The sequence below is a fragment of the Canis lupus genome, chromosome 27, assembly GCF_048164855.1.
Source record: "Canis lupus baileyi chromosome 27, mCanLup2.hap1, whole genome shotgun sequence".
NCBI lineage: Eukaryota > Metazoa > Chordata > Mammalia > Carnivora > Canidae > Canis > Canis lupus.
In genome coordinates, this window is record NC_132864.1 from 25,777,492 (window position 1) to 25,797,527 (window position 20,036).

The 20,036-nt window shown below is 51.4% G+C and overlaps 1 protein-coding gene and 1 long non-coding RNA gene across 10 annotated transcripts in view; one reads left to right on the top strand and one right to left on the bottom strand.

The window, feature by feature from the left end:
- The window catches only part of KIAA1671 (KIAA1671 ortholog), a 202,133-nt gene that overhangs the window by 173,363 nt on the left and 8,734 nt on the right, over nt 1–20,036 (top strand). For all 9 annotated transcript variants that reach the window (XM_072802991.1, XM_072802995.1, XM_072802996.1 and 6 more), the window contains 5 exons: nt 7,880–7,998; nt 11,196–11,451; nt 14,252–14,426; nt 16,765–16,892; nt 18,287–18,420. In XM_072802991.1, coding sequence (XP_072659092.1) covers nt 7,880–7,998; nt 11,196–11,451; nt 14,252–14,426; nt 16,765–16,892; nt 18,287–18,420 — 812 coding nt within the window. The remainder of the gene's footprint in view (nt 1–7,879; nt 7,999–11,195; nt 11,452–14,251; nt 14,427–16,764; nt 16,893–18,286; nt 18,421–20,036) is intronic.
- LOC140619519 (uncharacterized) lies at nt 49–11,713 on the bottom strand. The gene is made up of 3 exons (XR_012019397.1): nt 11,159–11,713; nt 10,411–10,692; nt 49–208 (listed from the first exon to the last, which is right to left on the bottom strand). It is a non-coding gene; the product is annotated as an uncharacterized lncRNA (long non-coding RNA).

Consider the following 20,036-nt stretch of genomic DNA (forward strand, 5'->3'; position numbering starts at 1 on the left):
TCACTGCAAAAAAAAAAAAAAAAAAGGTTATTTTTGGAAACACCCTCCTTCAACAAATATTTATTCAACAACTACCATAAGCAAGGCACCATTCTAAGAGCTGGGGTAAAGCATTGGAGGGAACAGTCCCCATTTTCTTGTAGCTGTGAGTCCAAAGGGTATAGGTCAGAGATCAGCAAGCTGCCTGTGGCCAAATCCAGCCAGCTACCTGTTTTGTAAATAAAGTTTTATTAGAACACTGCCATACACACTCTCATACTGTCTGTAACCGCAGAGTTGAGTAGTAGGGCAGAGACTGAATGGCCCACAGAGCCCCAAATATTTACTATCTGAACCTGGGTAGAAAAAGTTGGCTGGGTTCTGATACAGATTAACAAGTAAAGATTTCTTATTAATTCTTCATTCATGGTGCATACAATATGATAGAACTGGAGGTGTGATTTAATTAATTTTTAAAAGATTTTATTTATTTGTTCATGAGAGACACAGAGAGAGGCAGAGACGTAAGCAGAGGGAGAAGCAGGCTCCCTGTGGGGAGCCCGATATAGGACTCTATCCCAGGACCCCAGGATCACCCCTGAGCCAAAGGCAGATGCTCAACCACTGAGCCACCCAGATGCCCCTGATTTAATTAATTTTATTGATTGTATTGTCTAATTATATGGGATATGAAACCAGAAGTTTGAATACTACACAAAGTCATCATCAGTAATAGCCCATTACTCCCACAGACAGTACCACTGGTAATGATATGCTGGGGGTGGGGAGGACCTCCCAGAGGTCTTCCTTTGCTTATACTCATTATACATTTATGTGTTTGTTTTTACAAAACATCATAACACATGCTGTTTTATTACCTTTTTTTTCACATTTGCTAGTATAAGACGGCTATCTTTTTCTAACAGCAAATATTCTTGCTGAACATCATTTTCCTTGGCTATTTATTCCGTTGTGTGGATATACCATGTTGTACTTCACCGATCCCCTTCTTACTGGGCATGTAGGTTATTTCCAGTGTGTCCAGTATTTTGCAATGAGATTTCCAGTATTTTGCAATATTTGCTCTCCTGCAGGGAGCATCTGTGTTCAGAGATCTTGGCAAGTGTGTCTAATGATTTTCTTGAGATAAAGTTCTGGAACCAGAATTGCTGAGTGAGGGTTATTCACATTTTAAATTCGAGGATGTGTGTTGTGGCATGTTTAAACACACTCCTTAAAGGCGTGTGTAAGCCTGGTCTTCCCAGCATGGCTGTTAAGAAGTTATGCTTTACGGGCTCTGGGTTGATGCAGTCATCTCTGCCTGTAGGACAAGAGCCCAACGTTGTCACCCATCCGAGGCTTGGAGGTTGGTGAGCAACTAGTCAGAGCAAGTGGTTTTTAGACGTGCCAAGTTCTTGAAGTTTTCAAGAGCATTTTCATGTACGTTTCCCTGTTGTAATGTACACTTCCTCCTCCCAGTCCTCAGAGCATCATGCGAAAGGTGGGGGCAGGTGGATGTTGGGGGCTGAGAGGTGTGCCAGGCCAGGGACGCTGCCTCCCGGTGGTGCCCCAGCACTGCCTCTCCCTCAGCAATTCCTTTTTGTGTGCCTCAGCTTCTCATCTGAAAACAGCCAACTGAGTGGACTCCAGAGTCCTCGCTTTAAATGACAAGATTTGATTAATCCTCATGTGACAGATGACAACTGAAATGTGGATGTGGGTGTGGGCATTGGGTGGATATCCATCAGGGCGCCCATCAGAAGAGATGGGGGGTGCTCCCTGGGATGGGTGCCTCTTGGTCATTAGTTTGTCGTGTGAGTGTGTGCAGACCACCTGGTTGGTATCTCCTCGCCTGCAGACAGTGTGGGTTTTTGTAGCAGCTTCTGAGGCAGAATGGAATTTGAAGAATCCTGCCTTAAAGCTGATTATAAATCTGACTTTTAGAAAATTTTTAGAAGAGTTTCAGGGCCTTTTGGTGGTTGAGCTTTGCTCCCTCGTAACCCTGGGAGCAAAGCTCAAGCTTTGCTTGATTTGAAGTGGTGCCAGGGTCTGCCAGAGGGAGGAGGCATGAATAATTTGCAGTGCACACAAGGTTACCAAGATACTCACCGGAAAAAAAGCGCTGATAAATGGCTTGCTTTCCTAAGCCTTATTTACAGGATGAATTCCCTTAGATAATCCTACCGCCCGATGACTCCAAACTTGGGGGTCTGTGTTAAAAGAGTAGTGTACTGTGATGGCATTCAACCAAATACCTAACACCTACTCTGTCCAGAGACTGAGGCACAGAGAGGTTAAGTGACCCGCCCAAGGTCACACAGCTACTAGTAATGACTCCAGACATTCTAGCTCCAGAAACGGTACACATCCAGGGGAGACCGAAAATAAACAGGTCAATTATAATATATTGTGGGAAGTTCTACGGCAGTGCCATCCACCAGAACTTTCTGCAGTGATGAAAATGTTCTGTCTCTGTACTGTTCAATATGGTAGCCACATGGAGCCCTTGAAATGTGGGTAATGCCACTGAGGGACTGAATTCTTTGCTTGCTTGCTTGTTTATTTATTCATTTATTTGAAAGATTTTATTTATTCATGAGAGACACACACAGAGAGACACAGGCAGAGGGAGAAGCAGGCTCCATGCAGGGAGCCCGATGCAGGACTCGATCTCAGGACCCCAGGATCACGCCCTGGGCTGAAAGCAGGCGCCAAACCACTGAGCCACCCGGGGATCCCCCTATATTTTTAAATTTGAACAAATTTAATTTAAATTTAAATAGGCATATGTGACTAGCAGCTAGTACTGGCTAGTATTGAATAGCACAGATATAGAGACTTGAGATCTAGCAGATGGTTCAGGGAAGGCTTCCTGGAAGAAGAGCCATCAAAGTTGAAATCTGAAGGCTGTGGTGGCAGCAGGAGGTGGCGGCTGCTCCAGCAGGTCTGGAGATGAGAGAGAGCGAGTGCCTGGGGCACATGAGTGTGGCACAGCAGGTGGGAGGGCCTGGGAGGGGCAGGGATGGAGAGGCAGAACCCCATTAATGAAGGTCCCAGAAGCCATTTTTAAGGTGCTTGGACTTTACTCTGAGGGATGTGGGCTATTAAAGAGCTTTGGCAGGAATCCTGCAGGACCCCAATTCTGGTTTTGGGAAGTGTCATGGGAGGAGCTGAAGATAAAGGAGGCAGAGAGACCCTGGAGCTGCCAGAGGCTGGACAGAATGTTCTGGAAGGAGACTTTAAAGGAGTCGGAGTTGATTCGATGCAGGGGTGAAGGGGAGAGGAGTCAGGGGTGCCGTCCTTGGGAATCTCAAGTCTGCATGAGGCAGTGGAGGGAGGAGGCACACATCCCTGCCTGTGGGGATTCCACATCCCTGAGCTAGAATCCTGACCCTCTGCAGCAGGGCCCACAGGCAGGGATGGATGAGAACCTACCAGTTGTGGCTGACCCCATTAACACCCCACCCCACTTCCCTTGACTATCCAGAGGAATTCAGAGAGCAATTCCCTGCCTCCCGCCCCGATTCTACCCTAGGCATCCTCTGGGACCTTGCCCTTCTGATCCCCAAAGGCCCACCTGGACCTCCCTGCCTCCTCCCCGAGCACTGAAAGGGGGAGAGCTAAGAAAATGGTTTTGATCTCCTGGATCCTAAGCTTTATGGTTTCCAGAAATTATCTGTGGAGTCACTTGGCCAGGCCACAGAGCTGGAGCAGAGTGGAGGCAGCAAGCATTCCCCTTCCCCTGAGCTGTGACCCAGAACTGGCACCCATGTGCCTCTCACTGAGCTGAGCGTACAGGGGTGCACAAGCCCCTCATCCAGCTTGCAGCCATCTGCAAAGCACTCAGGACAGCAATGTCAGACCCACTAGAAGGAACCCTTAAGATCCAACCTCTGGCTTCTGAATCTGACCCAGGTAGGGGATTAAGTTAGGGAATGCCTGATTCTATGATACCTTTGAAAAACAGTGAGCATCTGGGAACGTGCTTGGATGACCACTTCCATTCCTGGGTTCCAGGGAGAATTCTGTTCAGGGTGCAGGGCTTCTGAGAAGGTCAGGTGATTTTTCTTTTTTTTTTTTTTTTTTTTTTTTCAGGTGATTTTTCAAGGCAAAAACATCCAACGTTTCCCCGAGTGGTGACTGACTTCATCCCTAAAGCGTGCATAGAGCCACCCCCACACGCCGCCCGTGGGCTTAGAGATTGGGCGGACTGTCCCAAGTCTGGCTTGCTCATCAGAAGCCAGAGCCTTAAAAATATGCCACCCCTTGACCTGATGATTATATACTTAAGAATTTCTCCTGTGGGAATAATCACAGTGATGTGTCACTTTAGCCTCAAGGATGTTCGTCATGTTGTTGATTATAACAGTGAAAAACATTTAGCAACCTGAATGCCCAGCACTTGGGAATTGATTAAATGAACGTGCTGAGTCCATCCAGTGGGATCTTCTTCAGCCATTAAGGATGAGGCTATGGTTGAAGTGACCCAGGGAAAATTGAGCAGAGTATTGTCCATGGGTGACGGGTATTTTTCAAAGTGTTATTCTTTGTGCATTTCTATAATTTCTAAATGTTTTACAACGAACATGTATTATTTTGGTGATGAGAAAAAGCATTCTGCAGGCAGTGGCATTGGGTTGTTCAGACATTAGCTGTTATCAGGGTCTCCAAGTGTGGCTACTTAGCAGAGGTGGCTGAGGATTTTATTCTGAATTCACGCCCTTGCATATACCCCTCCTACAACATCCCCTTGAGCATCATGGGGTACACAAGTATCCCCAAATGGTGAGAGGAAGAGAATGGGGAAGGAGATGGGCATTGATTGGGCATCTCCTGAGTGCCAGGCCCTGTACTAGGAGCTGTCACGTGGGTCCTCTCATTGGCATCCGTGCCCTGAGGGTGGCCACTGTTTCCTCACTGGGTCCTTGTGTCTTCTCTGTGCCCCAGAGAGGGAGGTGAAAACTCTGAGGTCATACAGCTTAGTATTTCCCCAGGCGTGCATTCATTCCCCTGGACCCTATATGCTTGTTCTGCCAAGGATGGTTTCATAGAAGCTGTGAAAAGGTGTAGAGTGTGGACAAAGATGCTAGAACATCCCGACCTTGAAGCCTGCATCAGCTAGGTTACAGAATCTCAGGGGTTGGGTCTGTGCTGTGACCCCCTTCCCCACCCCGCCACCCAGTTCCCTGGTGCCTGGCACATAATAGGTGCTCAGTAAATTTCTGTGCAATCAATAACTTCTATGTCGAACTTTACCTTGTACAACAGTGAGTCCAGAGTAGGCAGGAAGAGTTCAGCAGGAGGAGAGATCACTGTGGGTTGCCATGGCTTTGACGAAGAAGGTGGATGGGTGCACCAGTTCACATTCCCACCAACAGTGTAAGAGGGTTCCCTTTTCTCCGCATCCTCTCCAACATTTGTGGTTTCCTGCCTTGTTAATTTTCCCCATTCTCACTGGTGTGAGGTGGTATCTCATTGTGGTTTTGATTTGTATTTCCCTGATGGCAAGTGATGCGGAGCATGTTCTCATGTGCTTGTTGGCCATGTCTATGTCTTCCTCTGTGAGATTTCTGTTCATGTCTTTTGCCCATTTCATGATTGGATTGTTTGTTTCTTTGGTGTTGAGTTTAATAAGTTCTTTATAGATCTTGGAAACTAGCCCTTTATCTGATATGTCATTTGCAAATATCTTCTCCCATTCTGTAGGTTGTCTTTTAGTTTTGTGGACTGTATCCTTTGCTGTGCAAAAGCTTCTTATCTTGATGAAGTCCCAATAGTTCATTTTTGCTTTTGTTTCTTTTGCCTTCGTGGATGTATCTTGCAAGAAGTTACTATGGCCAAGTTCAAAAAGGGTGTTGCATGTGTTCTCCTCTAGGATTTTGATGGAATCTTGTCTCACATTTAGATCTTTCATCCATTTTGAGTTTATCTTTGTGTATGGTGCAAGAGAGTGGTCTAGTTTCATTCTTCTGCATGTGGATGTCCAATTTTCCCAGCACCATTTATTGAAGAGACTGTCTTTCTTCCAATGGATAGTCTTTCCTCCTTTATCGAATATTAGTTGACCATAAAGTTCAGGGTCCACTTCTGGGTTCTCTATTCTGTTCCACTGATCTATGTGTCTGTTTTTGTGCCAGTACCACACTGTCTTGATGACCACAGCTTTGTAGTACAACCTGAAATCTGGCATTGTGATGCCCCCAGATATGGTTTTCTTTTTTAAAATTCCCCTGGCTATTCGGGGTCTTTTCTGATTCCACACAAATCTTAAAATAATTTGTTCTAACTCTCTGAAGAAAGTCCATGGTATTTTGATAGGGATTGCATTAAACGTGTATACAGCCACTCTGGAAAACTGTGTGGAGGTTCCTCAAACAGTTAAAAATAGACCTGCCCTACGACCCAGCAATTGCACTGTTGGGGATTTACCCCAAAGATACAGATGCAATGAAATGCCGGGACACCTGCACCCCAATGTTTATAGCAGCAATGGCCACGATAGCCAAACTGTGGAAGGAGCCTCGGTGTCCAACGAAAGATGAATGGATAAAGAAGATGTGGTTTATGTATACAATGGAATATTACTCAGCTATTAGAAATGACAAATACCCACCATTTGCTTCAACGTGGATGGAACTGGAGGGTATTATGCTGAGTGAAGTAAGTCAGTCGCAGAAGGACAAACATTATATGTTCTCATTCATTTGGGGAATATAAATAATAGTGAAAGGGAATATAAGGGAAGGGAGAAGAAATGTGTGGGAAATATCAGAAAGGGAGACAGAACGTAAAGACTGCTAACTCTGGGAAACGAACTAGGGGTGGTAGAAGGGGAGGAGGGCGGGGGGTGGGAGTGAATGGGTGATGGGCACTGGGGGTTATTCTGTATGCTAGTAAATTGAACACCAATAAAAAATAAATTAAAAAAAAAAAGAAGGTGGATGGGAAGAGGGAGGGGTGCAAGCAAAATTGCAGAGGCTGGGATGTATGAGGCTTGTGTGGGACCTAGTGAGGAGGTCTGAGAGGGTGGGAGGGGAGGGTTTGTTTGGGGTGGGGCGGGAGATGAACTGGAGAGGATATTTGGGGCTCAATTGCAAGGGGTGTTGGATTTCCGCTGGAGGACTATAGGGAGCCATCGAAGGGTGGTTGGGCAGGGAATGGGTGTTTAATTTGCCTAAGTGAACAAGGTGGGGAAGCCAGCAGTTAATTCATTTAATGGAGCTCCGTGGCTGCCCACTGTGTGCCAGCACTCCTTCAAGTGCCCCAGCCAAGGGCAGAGGCATCAACTGGGCAAGGGAGATAACTGAGGGATCCAGGCTGCCTGGGGTGCAGTACCCAAGCCTCCTGCCTGGGCTTGTAATAGGGCTGGCCGTGGGACTTCAGCGAGGTGGTGCGCAAACAGCTTGGTCGGTGCTGGGCACAGTGAACTGCTCCACGGGTGCTGTGTCGGAAGCACGGTGGTGGTGGGAACCCGGGGACGGGGAACAGCTGAGGGAGTGTGCTAACCAGGTGGACAAGTCCTGAGAGATAGAAGATGGAAAGAAGATTGTCCAGTCTGTGGTGCCAGGCGGAGAGAGGGGTCCTGAGGATGGGCAGCATGGTGCCCCGCAGGGGAAGGTGCAGGGGAAGGTGATGCCTTCATCCCAGTCTGCTTGCCTGTAGCACTGATGGTCCTGCATCATGCGGTGTCTCGGGCAAATTGGGACAGTTGACCACCGTAATGCCCACCCCGGACATTTGGACCCGTGTCTGAGCAGGGGTAGGGATCTGGGGTAGGTTTGAGTCGGGGGGGGGGATGGGTTTGAACTGGGGGCGATGCCATGTGATCTGTGTCAGCAGGGACCAGGTTCCAAGCATTTTTCCCTGATCGACATCTCTCCCCTCTGGCTTGTCTCTGCAGGACCAGCTGAAGCAGTGTTTCTCCAGGAGGCCCCCCGAGGCCAAGGACACCGACACCCTCGTGCAGGAAGCCGACAGCCAGTATGGGACATGGACAGACCAGCGCCAGAGTGGGGAGAGGTAGGGCAGGCGGGGCTCCCGGCTGCATGCGCAGGGCGCTTGGATGGAAGGCAGTGTGACCCACGTGCCCCCCCACTTCTATATTACTAGAACCCATGTTGTCTGTAAGCATAGGAATAACCCATTCTTGTTGTAAAAAAAGAAATTTGTATAAAAAGCATAGAAAATTATTTTCAAATGATATATATGAAATGTCCAGAGTAGGTAAATCCACAGAGACACAAGTAAATGAGTTGCCAGGGGCTGGGGGTGGGTAGGTAGTGGCGGGGGGTGACCGATTCCTAAGTACCAGGATTCCTTTGGGGAAGATGTTCCAGAATGACCTGATGGTGATGGTTGCACCACACCAAATGTTCTAAATGTCGCTGATGGTAAACTTTATGTTATGTGTATTTTACAAGGAAAGAAGTGACAAAGAAAATGAAAACCACCTGTAGTCCCAGCACACAGATCATTCACGAAAGCATGAATACGTTCCGTTAGATGTCCGTCTAGACTTGTCTTCAGGATGTCTGTGTGTGTTTGCAGATGTAGGAGTGCATGACACATGCTGCTGTATAAACTATGTCTTGCATGTAATGTCACCACAGTTAAGGCTTATAGGGCCCTCAGGTGTCTGATTAGGACTGTGGCAGAAGCCTTGAGGTTTATCAAGTCCAGCCTAGATCCAGGAGACAAGCAGCTCTGGATTCCAGCTCCACCCTAGCTGCCGATGGGACGCTGGGTAAATTGGTGATGCTCTCCAGATTCGACGTTCCACCTCCATAGGAAGGAAATGATGCTTATGAGAACAGCCGGGGTTTACTGAGCACACGTGCCAAGCACTGTTATCAGCTTGTAAACATGTTAGCACTGAATCCTGCAGAGGCGAAGGCTGGGGCACCCCACCACATGGGGTTGTTGGGAGGGGAACCTGTGTGGCAGTTAGCATATTTCCTGGCACATAGTAGGAGCACCTATTCATTGCACCTGTTCGTTGTTTTAAAACTACAGTTTTTCTTGTACCCCTTGGGCAGGACCAAGCACAGTAGTGGCTTCGTGGACACCTGGGGTCTACACTGCTGTGTTCGCAGCAACCCACCTCTTCCCTAGCTGAGGCTCCACTAACAGGGTCACATGGCCATGTGACCTTGGTCAGGGTCCTATGGTCTTTTGAAGTCAGAGTGACCTGGCTGGACTCTGGAATGGCCCCCTGCCAGCCTACCCCCCACCCCCACCCCCAGGCCCTAGTCCTTGTGACTCAGTTTCCTTACCTGTGGGTGGCCTGCCCAGGGATCAGATGGACACAGCCCCAGTCTCCCACCTGCCTTTCCCTGCCTCTCCCAGCCAGGCGTGGTCACAACCCTTCACTGGGTTATGGCTCACAGCCCACGATGTTAAAGTCGGGTGGAGGTGGATGGAATTGAAAATGGGTACGAGGGCATCCCTGGGTGGCTCAACGGTTTGGCGCCTGCCTTTGGCCCAGGGCGCAATCCTGGGGGTCCCGGGATCGAGTCCCGCTTCGGGCTCCCTGCATGGAGCCTGCTTCTCCCTCTGCCTGTGTCTCTGCCTCTCTCTCTCTCTCTCTCTCTCTCTCTCTCTGCCTCTCCTGAATAAATAAATACAATCTTAAAAAAAAAAAAAAAGTCACTAGACTTCACTTAGATTTCCTGCAAGAGCCCTGTGGACTGTGAGTCTGAAGCCAGGGTCTGCCCCCCCACCCCCGTCCTGGGCCTCCAGGGCCCCCGTGGCTCCCCAGCTGGCCTTTGGGCCCTGGACCTCGCCTGCGGGTGGCGCCCCCTTCTGTTCCCGGGGGGCACTGCCGCGCCCCCTCCCCGGCCCGCGTCCCGCCGGCCCCTGTCCCCAGCGCTGGGCAGCAGCGCCATCTGCTGCCCGTTTGGTGGTATTTCCCTCAAGTCTGGGCGGGAGGCGGGGGATTTGCTTCAGATCCACCCCACACCCCCACATCCTGGCCGTTCCCAGTAATAAAACCATCCCAGGGCCTGCAGAGCATGGACGTGCTGGGTCAGTGAAGCACCTGTACACGCTCCGCTCGGGGGTGCAGCTCGGGCGGCCTCCAGGGCCCCCTCCTGTCAGGGAGATAGTGTCTGCGTGCCCCCTCCCCCCACGCCCTTCTGCAGGGGTGGCTCCCCCGCGCTCTTAACTTTGATGTCTTTTTATGGGGAGGGGGCTTGTTAATTTAATGACTGAATCTATTTATGAATTTCTGTCCTATGTGGTTCCAGTTATCCAAGCTATACACTTCAATCCATTGCCGTGGGAGGAAATTCCAGAAGTAGGAGAGAGTCAAGGGCAGGGATGCTGGAGTCAGTTCTGGGCCCCCCCACCCCGGGCAAGCTGAGTCACATCTCTGTGCCTTGGTTTCCTCGTCTTTAGCGAGGTTAATATTTAGTTTCCTGGGGCTGATCCTACCTGGTAGCATCCTCGTGGCTGTAGTAGGATCATAGGGCGAGCCTCGCAGGATTGGGGAGAGGACCCAGTGACGGTGTGCAGCAGTGCCTGGCACGCAGTAAGTGCTCAGTAAATCTTGATTGAGTGCATGCACGAGTGGGTGGAGCGGGGCAGATTACCCTGCCTCCTGCCCTCACAGGCCACTGCCGCTGGCTTTTTGATCGACATCAGCGCAGTCCAACAGAAATACAACTCGAGCCGCAGATGTGAGATGTGGGTGACTTAAAATGTTCCAGTAGCCACCTCAAAAGAGTAAAAACGAAACAGGTGAAATTAATCTTAACACCTTAATTTCAGTAATAATATTTTATTGAATCCAGATCTGAAATATTATCATCTCTACATGCAATCGATATTTTACATTCTCTCTCTCTCTCTCTCTCCCCCTCTCTCTCCCCCTCTCTCTCCCTCTCTCTCCCTCTCCACCCCCAATGTTGGGAATCCATTGTGCGCTTTATACTCTGGGCTTGCCCCTACCGCCTGGCGAGGGCTCAGTAGCCACATGTGACCAGCGGCCCCCACTCCTGCCCAGTGCAGGACAAGACTGACCCCTCCCCTTCCACACCTGTCCAGGTGTTCTGGAGGCACCGTGAACAGCGCCAGGCGGTGCCCAGGAAGGTTATCCTGCGGGGATGTTCTGCGTCCCCTAAAGCACACCCTGAACCTGCATCCTGCCACCTCCACTAGAAATTCAGTCGTGTGCAACCACCTGCACAATTATGTCTCCCTTCCTTCCTTTCTGCTAGTTTGGCTCCCGAGTCCCCGTCCCCGGACAGCAGTGCCACGTCAGCGCGGAAGCAGCTGCCCAGCAGCCGCTTGTCCTCACTGTCCTCCCAGACAGAGGCCACCTCAGCCGGGGAGCAGCTCAGCTGCTCCAGGGACCAGCGAAGCACCAGCATAGACCGATCCAGCACCGATTTGGAATCCACCGATGGGATGGAGGGGCTGCCCCCGCCTGATGCCTGCCCCGCGAAGAGGGTGGACGACTTCTCCTTCATTGATGTAAGTCGGTCATTGGGAGCATGTGTCGGCAAGAGTCATTTCTTCTTAAAGGGATGCTCTGGCGTCTCCCAGGGAATTGCCCCTCTCAGGGGTAGAATTTGTGTGCCAGGGACCCCTGGGGTGGGGTGCAGAGGGAACAGTCTTCAAGATGAGACTGTTGTCTGTGTGTAGCTTGGACCTGCCGCACGCCAGCTGTGTGTCTTGGTGCAAATGTCTTCACCTCTCTGAGCCTTGGCTTTCTCATCCACTGACCACCAGCACAATGGGCTCTATGACCTCAAATATAATCACATCTGGTCAAATTAAAACTGATCCTAGCTCCCACCTGTTAGGTAAGCAGGAAGTCTAGCTTCTCATCCCTGGGGCGGGGAGACAGGGGTGCTGCCTGAGGTTTGCAATTCCAGGCATGCAGAGTCTGGAGTTCTGCTCAGACCAATTCTGCTAGGTGTTCTCACCCAGGTCTTGCTTGGTGGCATGTGTCTCTAATGCCAGTGGATCCAAGTTTCTCTGTAAATGGGTAGTGACAGCTCCAGGAAGGGGGACCATTCAGGCATAGATAGCCCTCATGTGGGTCCCCAGGGGCAGCCCCCAGAACTCAGCTCTTCTAGGTCCCAAGCAGAGCCAGCCTCCAGGATGCCAGCCACCCAGGCCCAAAGGCATCCTGCTCTAGCCCCTTTCAGACCAGTACCTGTCCTCTCTCCTCTCACAAGAGCCCCACCCACAGGGGTCAAGGTACATTTTGCTTTTCAATCCTTGCAGTCCCATTATTCTCCTTCCCTGACAGTAGGGCTACCCCTCACCCAAACTCCCGTGGATGCATCATCTAAATGGTGCAAAATCTAAAAGCAACCCGTTCTCCTGGCAGTTAAGCCTCGTGCCCACACTCTTGGGGATAGCTACCCAGATTCCCTCCAGAAGGAACACCACTGCTTTGTGGGAAGGGGCTTCCTCTGGATCTTCACAGGGGATTCCCCCTTCTAAGTGTGAACAGGGTCTCTTGCTGGCATCTCTTAATAAAGGCAGAGATGGGGAAAGACACAAGTGCAGTCTCCCTTGGGCCACCCCACTGTATAAACATGGACGTGGTGTGGGTTGTAAGGATTCAATTAGGTGATGTGTTCAGGTATTCAATCAACAAACCTTTATGTTGCTCAAGCTGTGTCCCAAGCTTTGCTGTAGCTTGTGTGCTTGTGTGATGTCACCATGCCAGGGCACAACCTACTGGACTGACCTTCTAGAACACTAAGCAGTTCTTTCTCAGTGTCCATATAAATATCAACAGCGGTGGCAACAGCCACCGGTCTCTGAGTGCTGGTCCCTGAACTGCTCACGTGCCAGTAACCCCAGGAGGCAAAAGTCCTGCCCCATTTTGCAGATTAGAGAACCAACGCGGCCATTGCGTGACTCAAATGCGAGTGCCCCAAGCACTGGCTGCTTATTTATCACGTACTGAGGTCTAGGTACACTGCCCACCACAACTCAGGGCTCCCGTGAGGGCTGTTTGGAGGCTGAGAGGGGAGGGGAGGCACCGAGGCATCCAGGCCCTGCCCCAGCACTGGGGAAGCAAACCAGTTGCCCCTCAAACCAGCTCCTCCTCAGGGTAGCTTTTCCACACTCTCTCTGAGTCTGAAAACCTGGATCTGTCTTGCTGCCTCTCCCCCCAGCCCCATCAGGCCCCCCACTGGCCACCATTGTGCCCAGTTTGAGAAGCAGCTGCAGGAACATTGGCTCCCTCCTCCTACCTCCAGTGTGGTGTCTGCCACTTACCAGCTGTGGGAAATGACTCACTGAAATTAGCCCGTCATCGCTCCTTTAGAAGGCCTTGGGTGACGGAATTTCTCCAAAGCAGACCTGAGAGGGAGGAACTGACACTTCAGGCGAGCACAGGAGCCAGCCAGCAACAGCTCCTTGCCTGAGTGAGCCTTCCTCAGACACCATCTGAAACCAGAACTCTCCATCCCTGGCCTCACTGAATTCTCTCAACCACTGTGGGCGGCAGATACTACTATGATCCCCTTTTTACAAAGAGGGGCACCTGGGAGCGTTTGTAAACTCTTGAGGTCACACAGCTAGGATTTGAACTGTGCAGGATTTGAACACAGAGCTCTGAGTTCTTTGCCACCATGCCCCCGGGGTGACCACCAGGCTGTCGTACCTCCTTGCTGGGCCCCCCTGGGTGGTCTGCATCCCGGGCACCTTTCACTGTGGAAGGTGATAAGCTTGGAAAGTATTACGGACCTTCTGCTGCCTCTGCTCAGTGTGGATGCTTGCAGACAAATGCTTGGTGCAAGTACTTTGCCCTGCACCCTCCACCCGCACCCTGAAGTATTGTGGGTGATGAGGGGAGGACGCACCCAGGATGCCTCAGCTCCCAGGCCCTGTGTGAGTAAGGTTCCTGCAAGGATTTAGCTAGATGATGTACTCGGTCATTCATTCAGCAAGCAAACAAACACTGATCGGGCTCCTGCTGCACACCGAGCGCTAATCTAGTGTACATGCTCCTCTGCTGTCACCAGGAGGGGAAAGGCATTTTCATCACATCTACTATGTGGCTGGCACTGTGCTAGGGCACTTGAGGTTCATGTGATTAGTGTAACCAGCCTACGTGGTGTGGCTTGCAGAGAAATTTAGGCTTATGGTGTTTAGGTGACAATAAAAATGTGCAAATGCTAGCCCGCGTACCAGCCAAACAGCATCTCCTGTGTCAGGGAAGCTAAGCACACGGGCCATGGACAGTGCCCTCAATTCATGCTTCCCTTTGCTTTCCCCCCTCCTGCCCTCCTCCCCGCCGTTCCCACAGCAAACCTCTGTCCTGGACTCAAGTGCCCTCAAGACCCGGGTGCAGCTCAGCAAGCGAAGCCGCCGCCGGGCTCCCATCTCCCACTCCCTCCGGCGTAGCCGTGTTAGCGAGTCGGAGAGCCGGTCTCCTCTGGAGGAGGAGGCCGACAACGCGTGGATGTTCAAGGACTCAACAGGTATGCCACGCCCTCCCTTCTCCATGGACACCACGCTGAACCGCAGGACGGATTTGGGTTAGAGACAGAAGTTCCTCCTTTGTGGGCTGTAGGATAGTAGAGCTCAAGTGACGTGGGGAACTGCGCTCTCTGGTTCTGCGGACCTTATTAGAAACTGGGTCAGGATGATATAGTCATTGGGGCTCCTTGGGTTGCCAGGGACAGAGATACAACTTAATAGGTTTTTTACCATTTCTGCCTTTACCCTTACTAAATTTACTCACACTTCCTTGAGGTCTGTTTGCCGGTCTGGGCCAGATCCTTGAGTTGAAAGATCAGGTTTATTTATCATCGGCCTCTTTTGTTTCCAATCAATTATTTAAGGCTATGCATTTTCCTCTAAGGACTTCTTTGGCTGAGTCTTAGGGCAAAACCTGAAATGAATCTCAAAGAGCCCATAGGCATCAGCCAGGGAAGGGTATTCCAGACAGAACAGTGGATCAGAGGGGCAGAGGTTCAGGAAGAATGTGTGTGTGTGTGTGTGTGTGTGTGTGTGTGTGTGTGTGTGGCAGGAGCCTCTGTAAGTGGTTTGGGAATAGCAGGGATCATGCCGGAAACATAGGCAGAGGCCAGTGCATGGACAGTCATGATTCCTTGCTAAGGAGTTTGACATCGTCCGTAGATAGGGAACCACAGAGGAGTGTTAAGAAGAAGCAGAATTGGGGCACCTGGGTGACTCAGTGGTTGAGCATCTGCCCTTGGCTCAGGTTGTGATCCTGGGGTCTTGGGATCGAGTCCCGCATTGGGCTCGCTGCAGGGAGCCTGCTTCTCCCTCTGCCTGTGTCTCTGCCTCTCTCTGTGTGTCTCTCATGAATAAACAAATAAAATCTTTAAAAAAAAAAAAAAGCTGCAGAATCTCCTCTTGTAATGGAAACCGTAGCAGGTGACCTCCTCGCTCTACACATATGCAGCAGTTAGTCCCTCAAACCGTTGTGGGGCCTTTGTTCACTTGGGGTTTGCCCACAGCAACCAGTGGGACGTCAGGCCAGGCTCCAAGCTGAGTGAGGGGTGACGTTTCTGAAGAAATGCTTGGAGGGTCCTCCCTCCCTCTCCTACCTCATGTTTATTATCATTATTATTATTATTTTAAAATTTTATTCATTCATCTGATAAAGAGAGCACAAGTAGGGGGAACAGCAGAGGGAGAGGGAGAAGCAGGCTGTCTGCTGAGCAGGGAGCCCGACGTGGGACTCAATCTCAGGACCCTGGAATCATGATCTGAGCCATCCCGGGCCCCCCTCATGTTTGTTCTTAAAGGAAGTGTTTAAATGCCTTGAGTGAGACCTCTCTGCACGCTTTCTGGGTTTGCTGAGCCAGATTCCACTGAGCTGCCTGGGGCAAGTAAAAACCAGCATAGGTGGGATCCCTGGGTGGCTCAGTGGTTTAGCGCCTGCCTTTGGCCCAGGGTGTGATCCTGGAGCCCCAGGATTGAGTCCCGGATCGAGTCCCGCATCAGGCTCCCTGCATGGAGCCTGCTTCTCCCTCTGCCTGTGTCTCTGCCTCTGTCTCTGTGTCTCTCATGAATAATAAATAAATAAAATCTTAAGAAAAAAAAAAAACCAGCGTAGTGACAGAGGCACACCGTACCCCCAGCTGGAACATGTCAGCAGTCCTCTGGTTCCCAGCAGCCTTGAGGAACCAGCCTGGGGCTGGGGAAGGCCTGGGGGTCCGCTTTCTGACCGCCCCCAGTTCCCTGCACAGCCTAGGGGCTCCAGAGGAGCAGGCCTTGCCTGGTTCCTCCCCGTCCATCCCCATTCCCTCCCCCTACTCCGCACTGCACCCAAGCCCACGTCAGGGCCTCCAGGAGGCTGGAACCCCTCACCCCTCACCCCTCACGCCTCATGGACAAATGGTCCATGTCTCCAGAGTGTCTCCTATGAGGCTGGAGCATGGCGATGGGGTTAAGTCCCCATAAAGGGGGCTCTGGCGAAGGGAAGTGGCTTCCTGGTCCAGCCCTGGGCAGACCTTCCATGAGACACACGAAGCCCTCTGCTCCCCCTTCTGAGACCACGAGCCCCCTGCATGGCTGGCTTAAAGCATTTCTGTCTCCTTCCCCCCGCCAAAGACTTGCTTCTCTTGCCCTGACTGGGAAGGAGCCAGGAGCCAGGAGGTGGGTGTGTCTGTGCCTTCTTCTCCCAGGAGAACACCTGTCATGCTGCATCGTCTGCGATGAGAAACCTGTTTGTAAAATGGGCCAGTGATCACTTCCGGGCGGGGCTGGCGCGAGGACTGCAGGAGGGACTGTGCAGAGGGCCCGCTGGCTGTCAGTGACTTCAGTGCTGTCTTTTCTTTGCCACAGAAGAGAAATCTCCCAGGAGGGAAGAGTCAGATGAGGAGGAGGAGAAGCCCTCCAGGGCTGAGAGGACGCCCAGCAGCCATCTGCAGAGGATGCCTGTGTTTCCAGGCATGGACCCGGCCGTCCTAAAGGTACCAGGCTTTGCACCCAGAGCTATCCTCAACCTTGGCAGCAGAGGGAACAGGCCCCATGTTTCCTTCCCTCCGCTCCCCCCACTCCTGTCCCCTCCTTTTCCCCTTATTTCCTTCCCTCCTTCCTTCCTCTCCATTTTTGAAACAGTTTGACTCAAGAAGTTCCAAAAATAGTGCAGGGGATTTGCATGCCTCACCCCAGCAATACCTCACATGGCCACAGTACCTGTCATGTTTTGCAAGTATAAAAAAATCAGTGAGCAGTAGATGCACGCTTGTCCCTGTGGCTGATTTGATAGGCCTTCCAAATGCGAATGTCTTGCAGCCGCTGTGCTAGACTGGGGGGGGGGGGGGTAGGGGGGGGTTCCTGCCTTTCATTTCCAGGATGGGGACAGATGATCTGTCACACGGCAGCCTAACACAGCAGGCAGCGAAGGCCCTTGGCTCCCATGTGGACGCCCCGTGTAACCCCCAAGGCCAGTTCTTGGGTTCCTGGACACAGCTTGGATCCACCACACACTGTCCAGAGGAGGCTCTTGCGATTCGTGTGCTGTGGTTAGCACGCGCTCCCCGAGCCTAGTGGCAGCCACACCTGCTCCAGTTAGTCTCGGCCATGGGCAATGCTCAGCAGTTGGGAACAATCAGGGGAGGCGGCTGCCGGGCTCGTTCTTGAGGGACCGAGGGTGAATCCCAGGTCTTGAAGATTGCTCGACCTTTCACCGTTAGGCTTCTCCTCTGTAAAATGGGGAAAACCAGCCTCTACCTCAAGCTAATGTGCATCAGACGTATTAGGCCCGGTAGAGTCCAAATGGTGGGTGCTTAGTGCACAGAGCCCTCAGGCGGGTGATGGCCATGGGGGCCGTCCCGCGTCGCCTCGGAGACAGCTGCCACCTGCCACCAGCACCCCCCTGGGCCTCAAGGGAACTCTATGCACACCATACTGTCATCCCAGCCCCAACCATGTCCTCCAAAAATGGGGGGAGACCCATTGCCTTTTTCCTTTGGGAAAGTAATACTCAGAACCTTACTTCATTCCTGTGGACACAGGACCAAGGAGCTTAGCAGGGCTGAATGTCATCTGCAAGATGGGGCCGTAAGCGCCATGTCGGGGTTCTTGGGGAACATCCTGTCCTGAGAACACACAATGGTGGCTTTTCCATTGAGGATGACATGATTGTGTGGGGTTCTGGTGGTGCTTCTTTGATCCTCGTGGCCACGGGTGGCCACGGAGGCTACATGCTTGGCCTCTGATTTCTCTTAGCCTCCAAGGTCAAACAGCATCTCCCCTGCCCTGGGATTTCCTGCCTGGGTCCATTCAGTTGCTGGAGAGCCATCAGATGGGACCCCTCCACAGACCACAGGTGGTTACAGACTCGGTTCTCTTCTCTCTCCAGGCTCAGCTGCACAAGAGGCCAGAGGTCGACAGTCCCAGCGATACCCCAGGCTGGGCCCCCCAGCCCAAGACCCCCAAGTCCCCCTTCCAGCTGGGCAGTCGTGTGCTGCCCTCCAGCATGGAGAAAGACGAGAGGTGAGGGGTCCTAGGGATGAGCACCCCCTCCCCCCCCCAGACTCAGGATGCAATGCTGGGAAGTGCTTGCCCGGGTCTTAGAGCCGAATGCAAGGGGATTTTCAACTATTATTTTCCCCTCTAGCAGCAGAACTTTGTTCACGTTAAACTTTGGGCAGCCTGATACCTAAAATCACACCATGGTGGGGGAAGAGGACCAAGAATCAGGCCGGCTGGCCTCTCATTTACCCTCTTCCCTCCACGCCGGCTGGCCTCTCATTTACCCTCTTCCCTCCACGCCCCACGTGGAAATCCAGAGCTGTGTTGTGGGAAGACTACTGACCTAGTCCAGCCCTCTCCAGACTGATTGGGAAACAGGCATCCTCTCTCCTCTTGCCCTCTAGGGAAGGGCCTTTGTCTCAGGTGAATCAGAGAGACCCGGGAAGATGGATAAAAGGGCACAGCCAGGGTGAATGAGATCCATGAATTCAGCTGCCCTGCACAGAGCCACTGGCCCTATCCCAGGCTGGGCCAGCATGACACAGAGATGAACGCAGCACAGCACCTGCCTCCTCCCACCCAGGGGGCTCCCAGACCAGGTGCTTAGGCAGCTGGGGGTAGAGGTTACAGAGCACAGCTCTAAAATCACACACATCACGCAACCCAGGCTCCATCTCAGCAGTGCGGCTTAGGAGCTTCATGGCCATGGAGTCACTTTGCCTCTTTGGGCCTCAGTCTCCTTATCTGTAAAATGGATTGGCTCATCATTCTAACCTTCCAGAACGATCATGAGGATGAAATGAGGAAGCGTGTGCAGAGCCCTTTGCCCTGGTGCTGGCTTACAGACGTGCTCACTACAGGATAGTGGGATTCTGGAGTGCCTGGGGGGGTCAGTCACTTGAGTGTCTGACTCTTGATTTCAGCTCAGGTCATGATCTCAGGGTTGTGAGATCAAGCTCCCACATCAGGCTCTGCACTGGGCATAGAGCCTATCTAAGATTCTCTCTATCCCTCTGCCTCTGGCTCTTCCCCACAATTTCCTCCCTCCTTCCCCAAAAAGGGTAGTGGGATTCTTATCACAATTTAACACATAAAAGTTAGCGATTATTCACACTAGTGTAATGTTATAAGTGTTGCAATAGAGCAGCAAGCTATAGCCCACAGGCCAAATTCAGCCCGCTCTCTGTTTTTATAAATAAAGCTTTATTGTCACACAAGCACACTCATTCCTCTCTGTGTCATCTAGGGCTGTTCTTCCATTACAGCTGAAGAGATGACTAGTTTTAGCAGACACCTCATGACCCACAAAGTCAAAACTACTTACTATCTGGCTCTTTATCTGACCCCCACGATAGAGGAAGGGCTCCTAACCCAGACTTGAAGAAAAATGCAGAAAAAAGGCTTCCAAGAGAAGGAATTTCCTGAATTGAGTCAAGATAGACAAAAAAAAAAAAAAAAAAAAAAGGCAGCATGAGGAGGTCCCAGGCTAAAGTCACAGCACGTGCAAAGGTCTGGAGTCCCAATAGTACGGAGAGCTATAGCCAGTGCATTTAATCAGAGAACAGAGTGAGTTGTAGCAAGAAAAGGATAAGAGATTGAGAGAGAAACAAGGTCACAGTTGAGATGGTGTCTCTCGT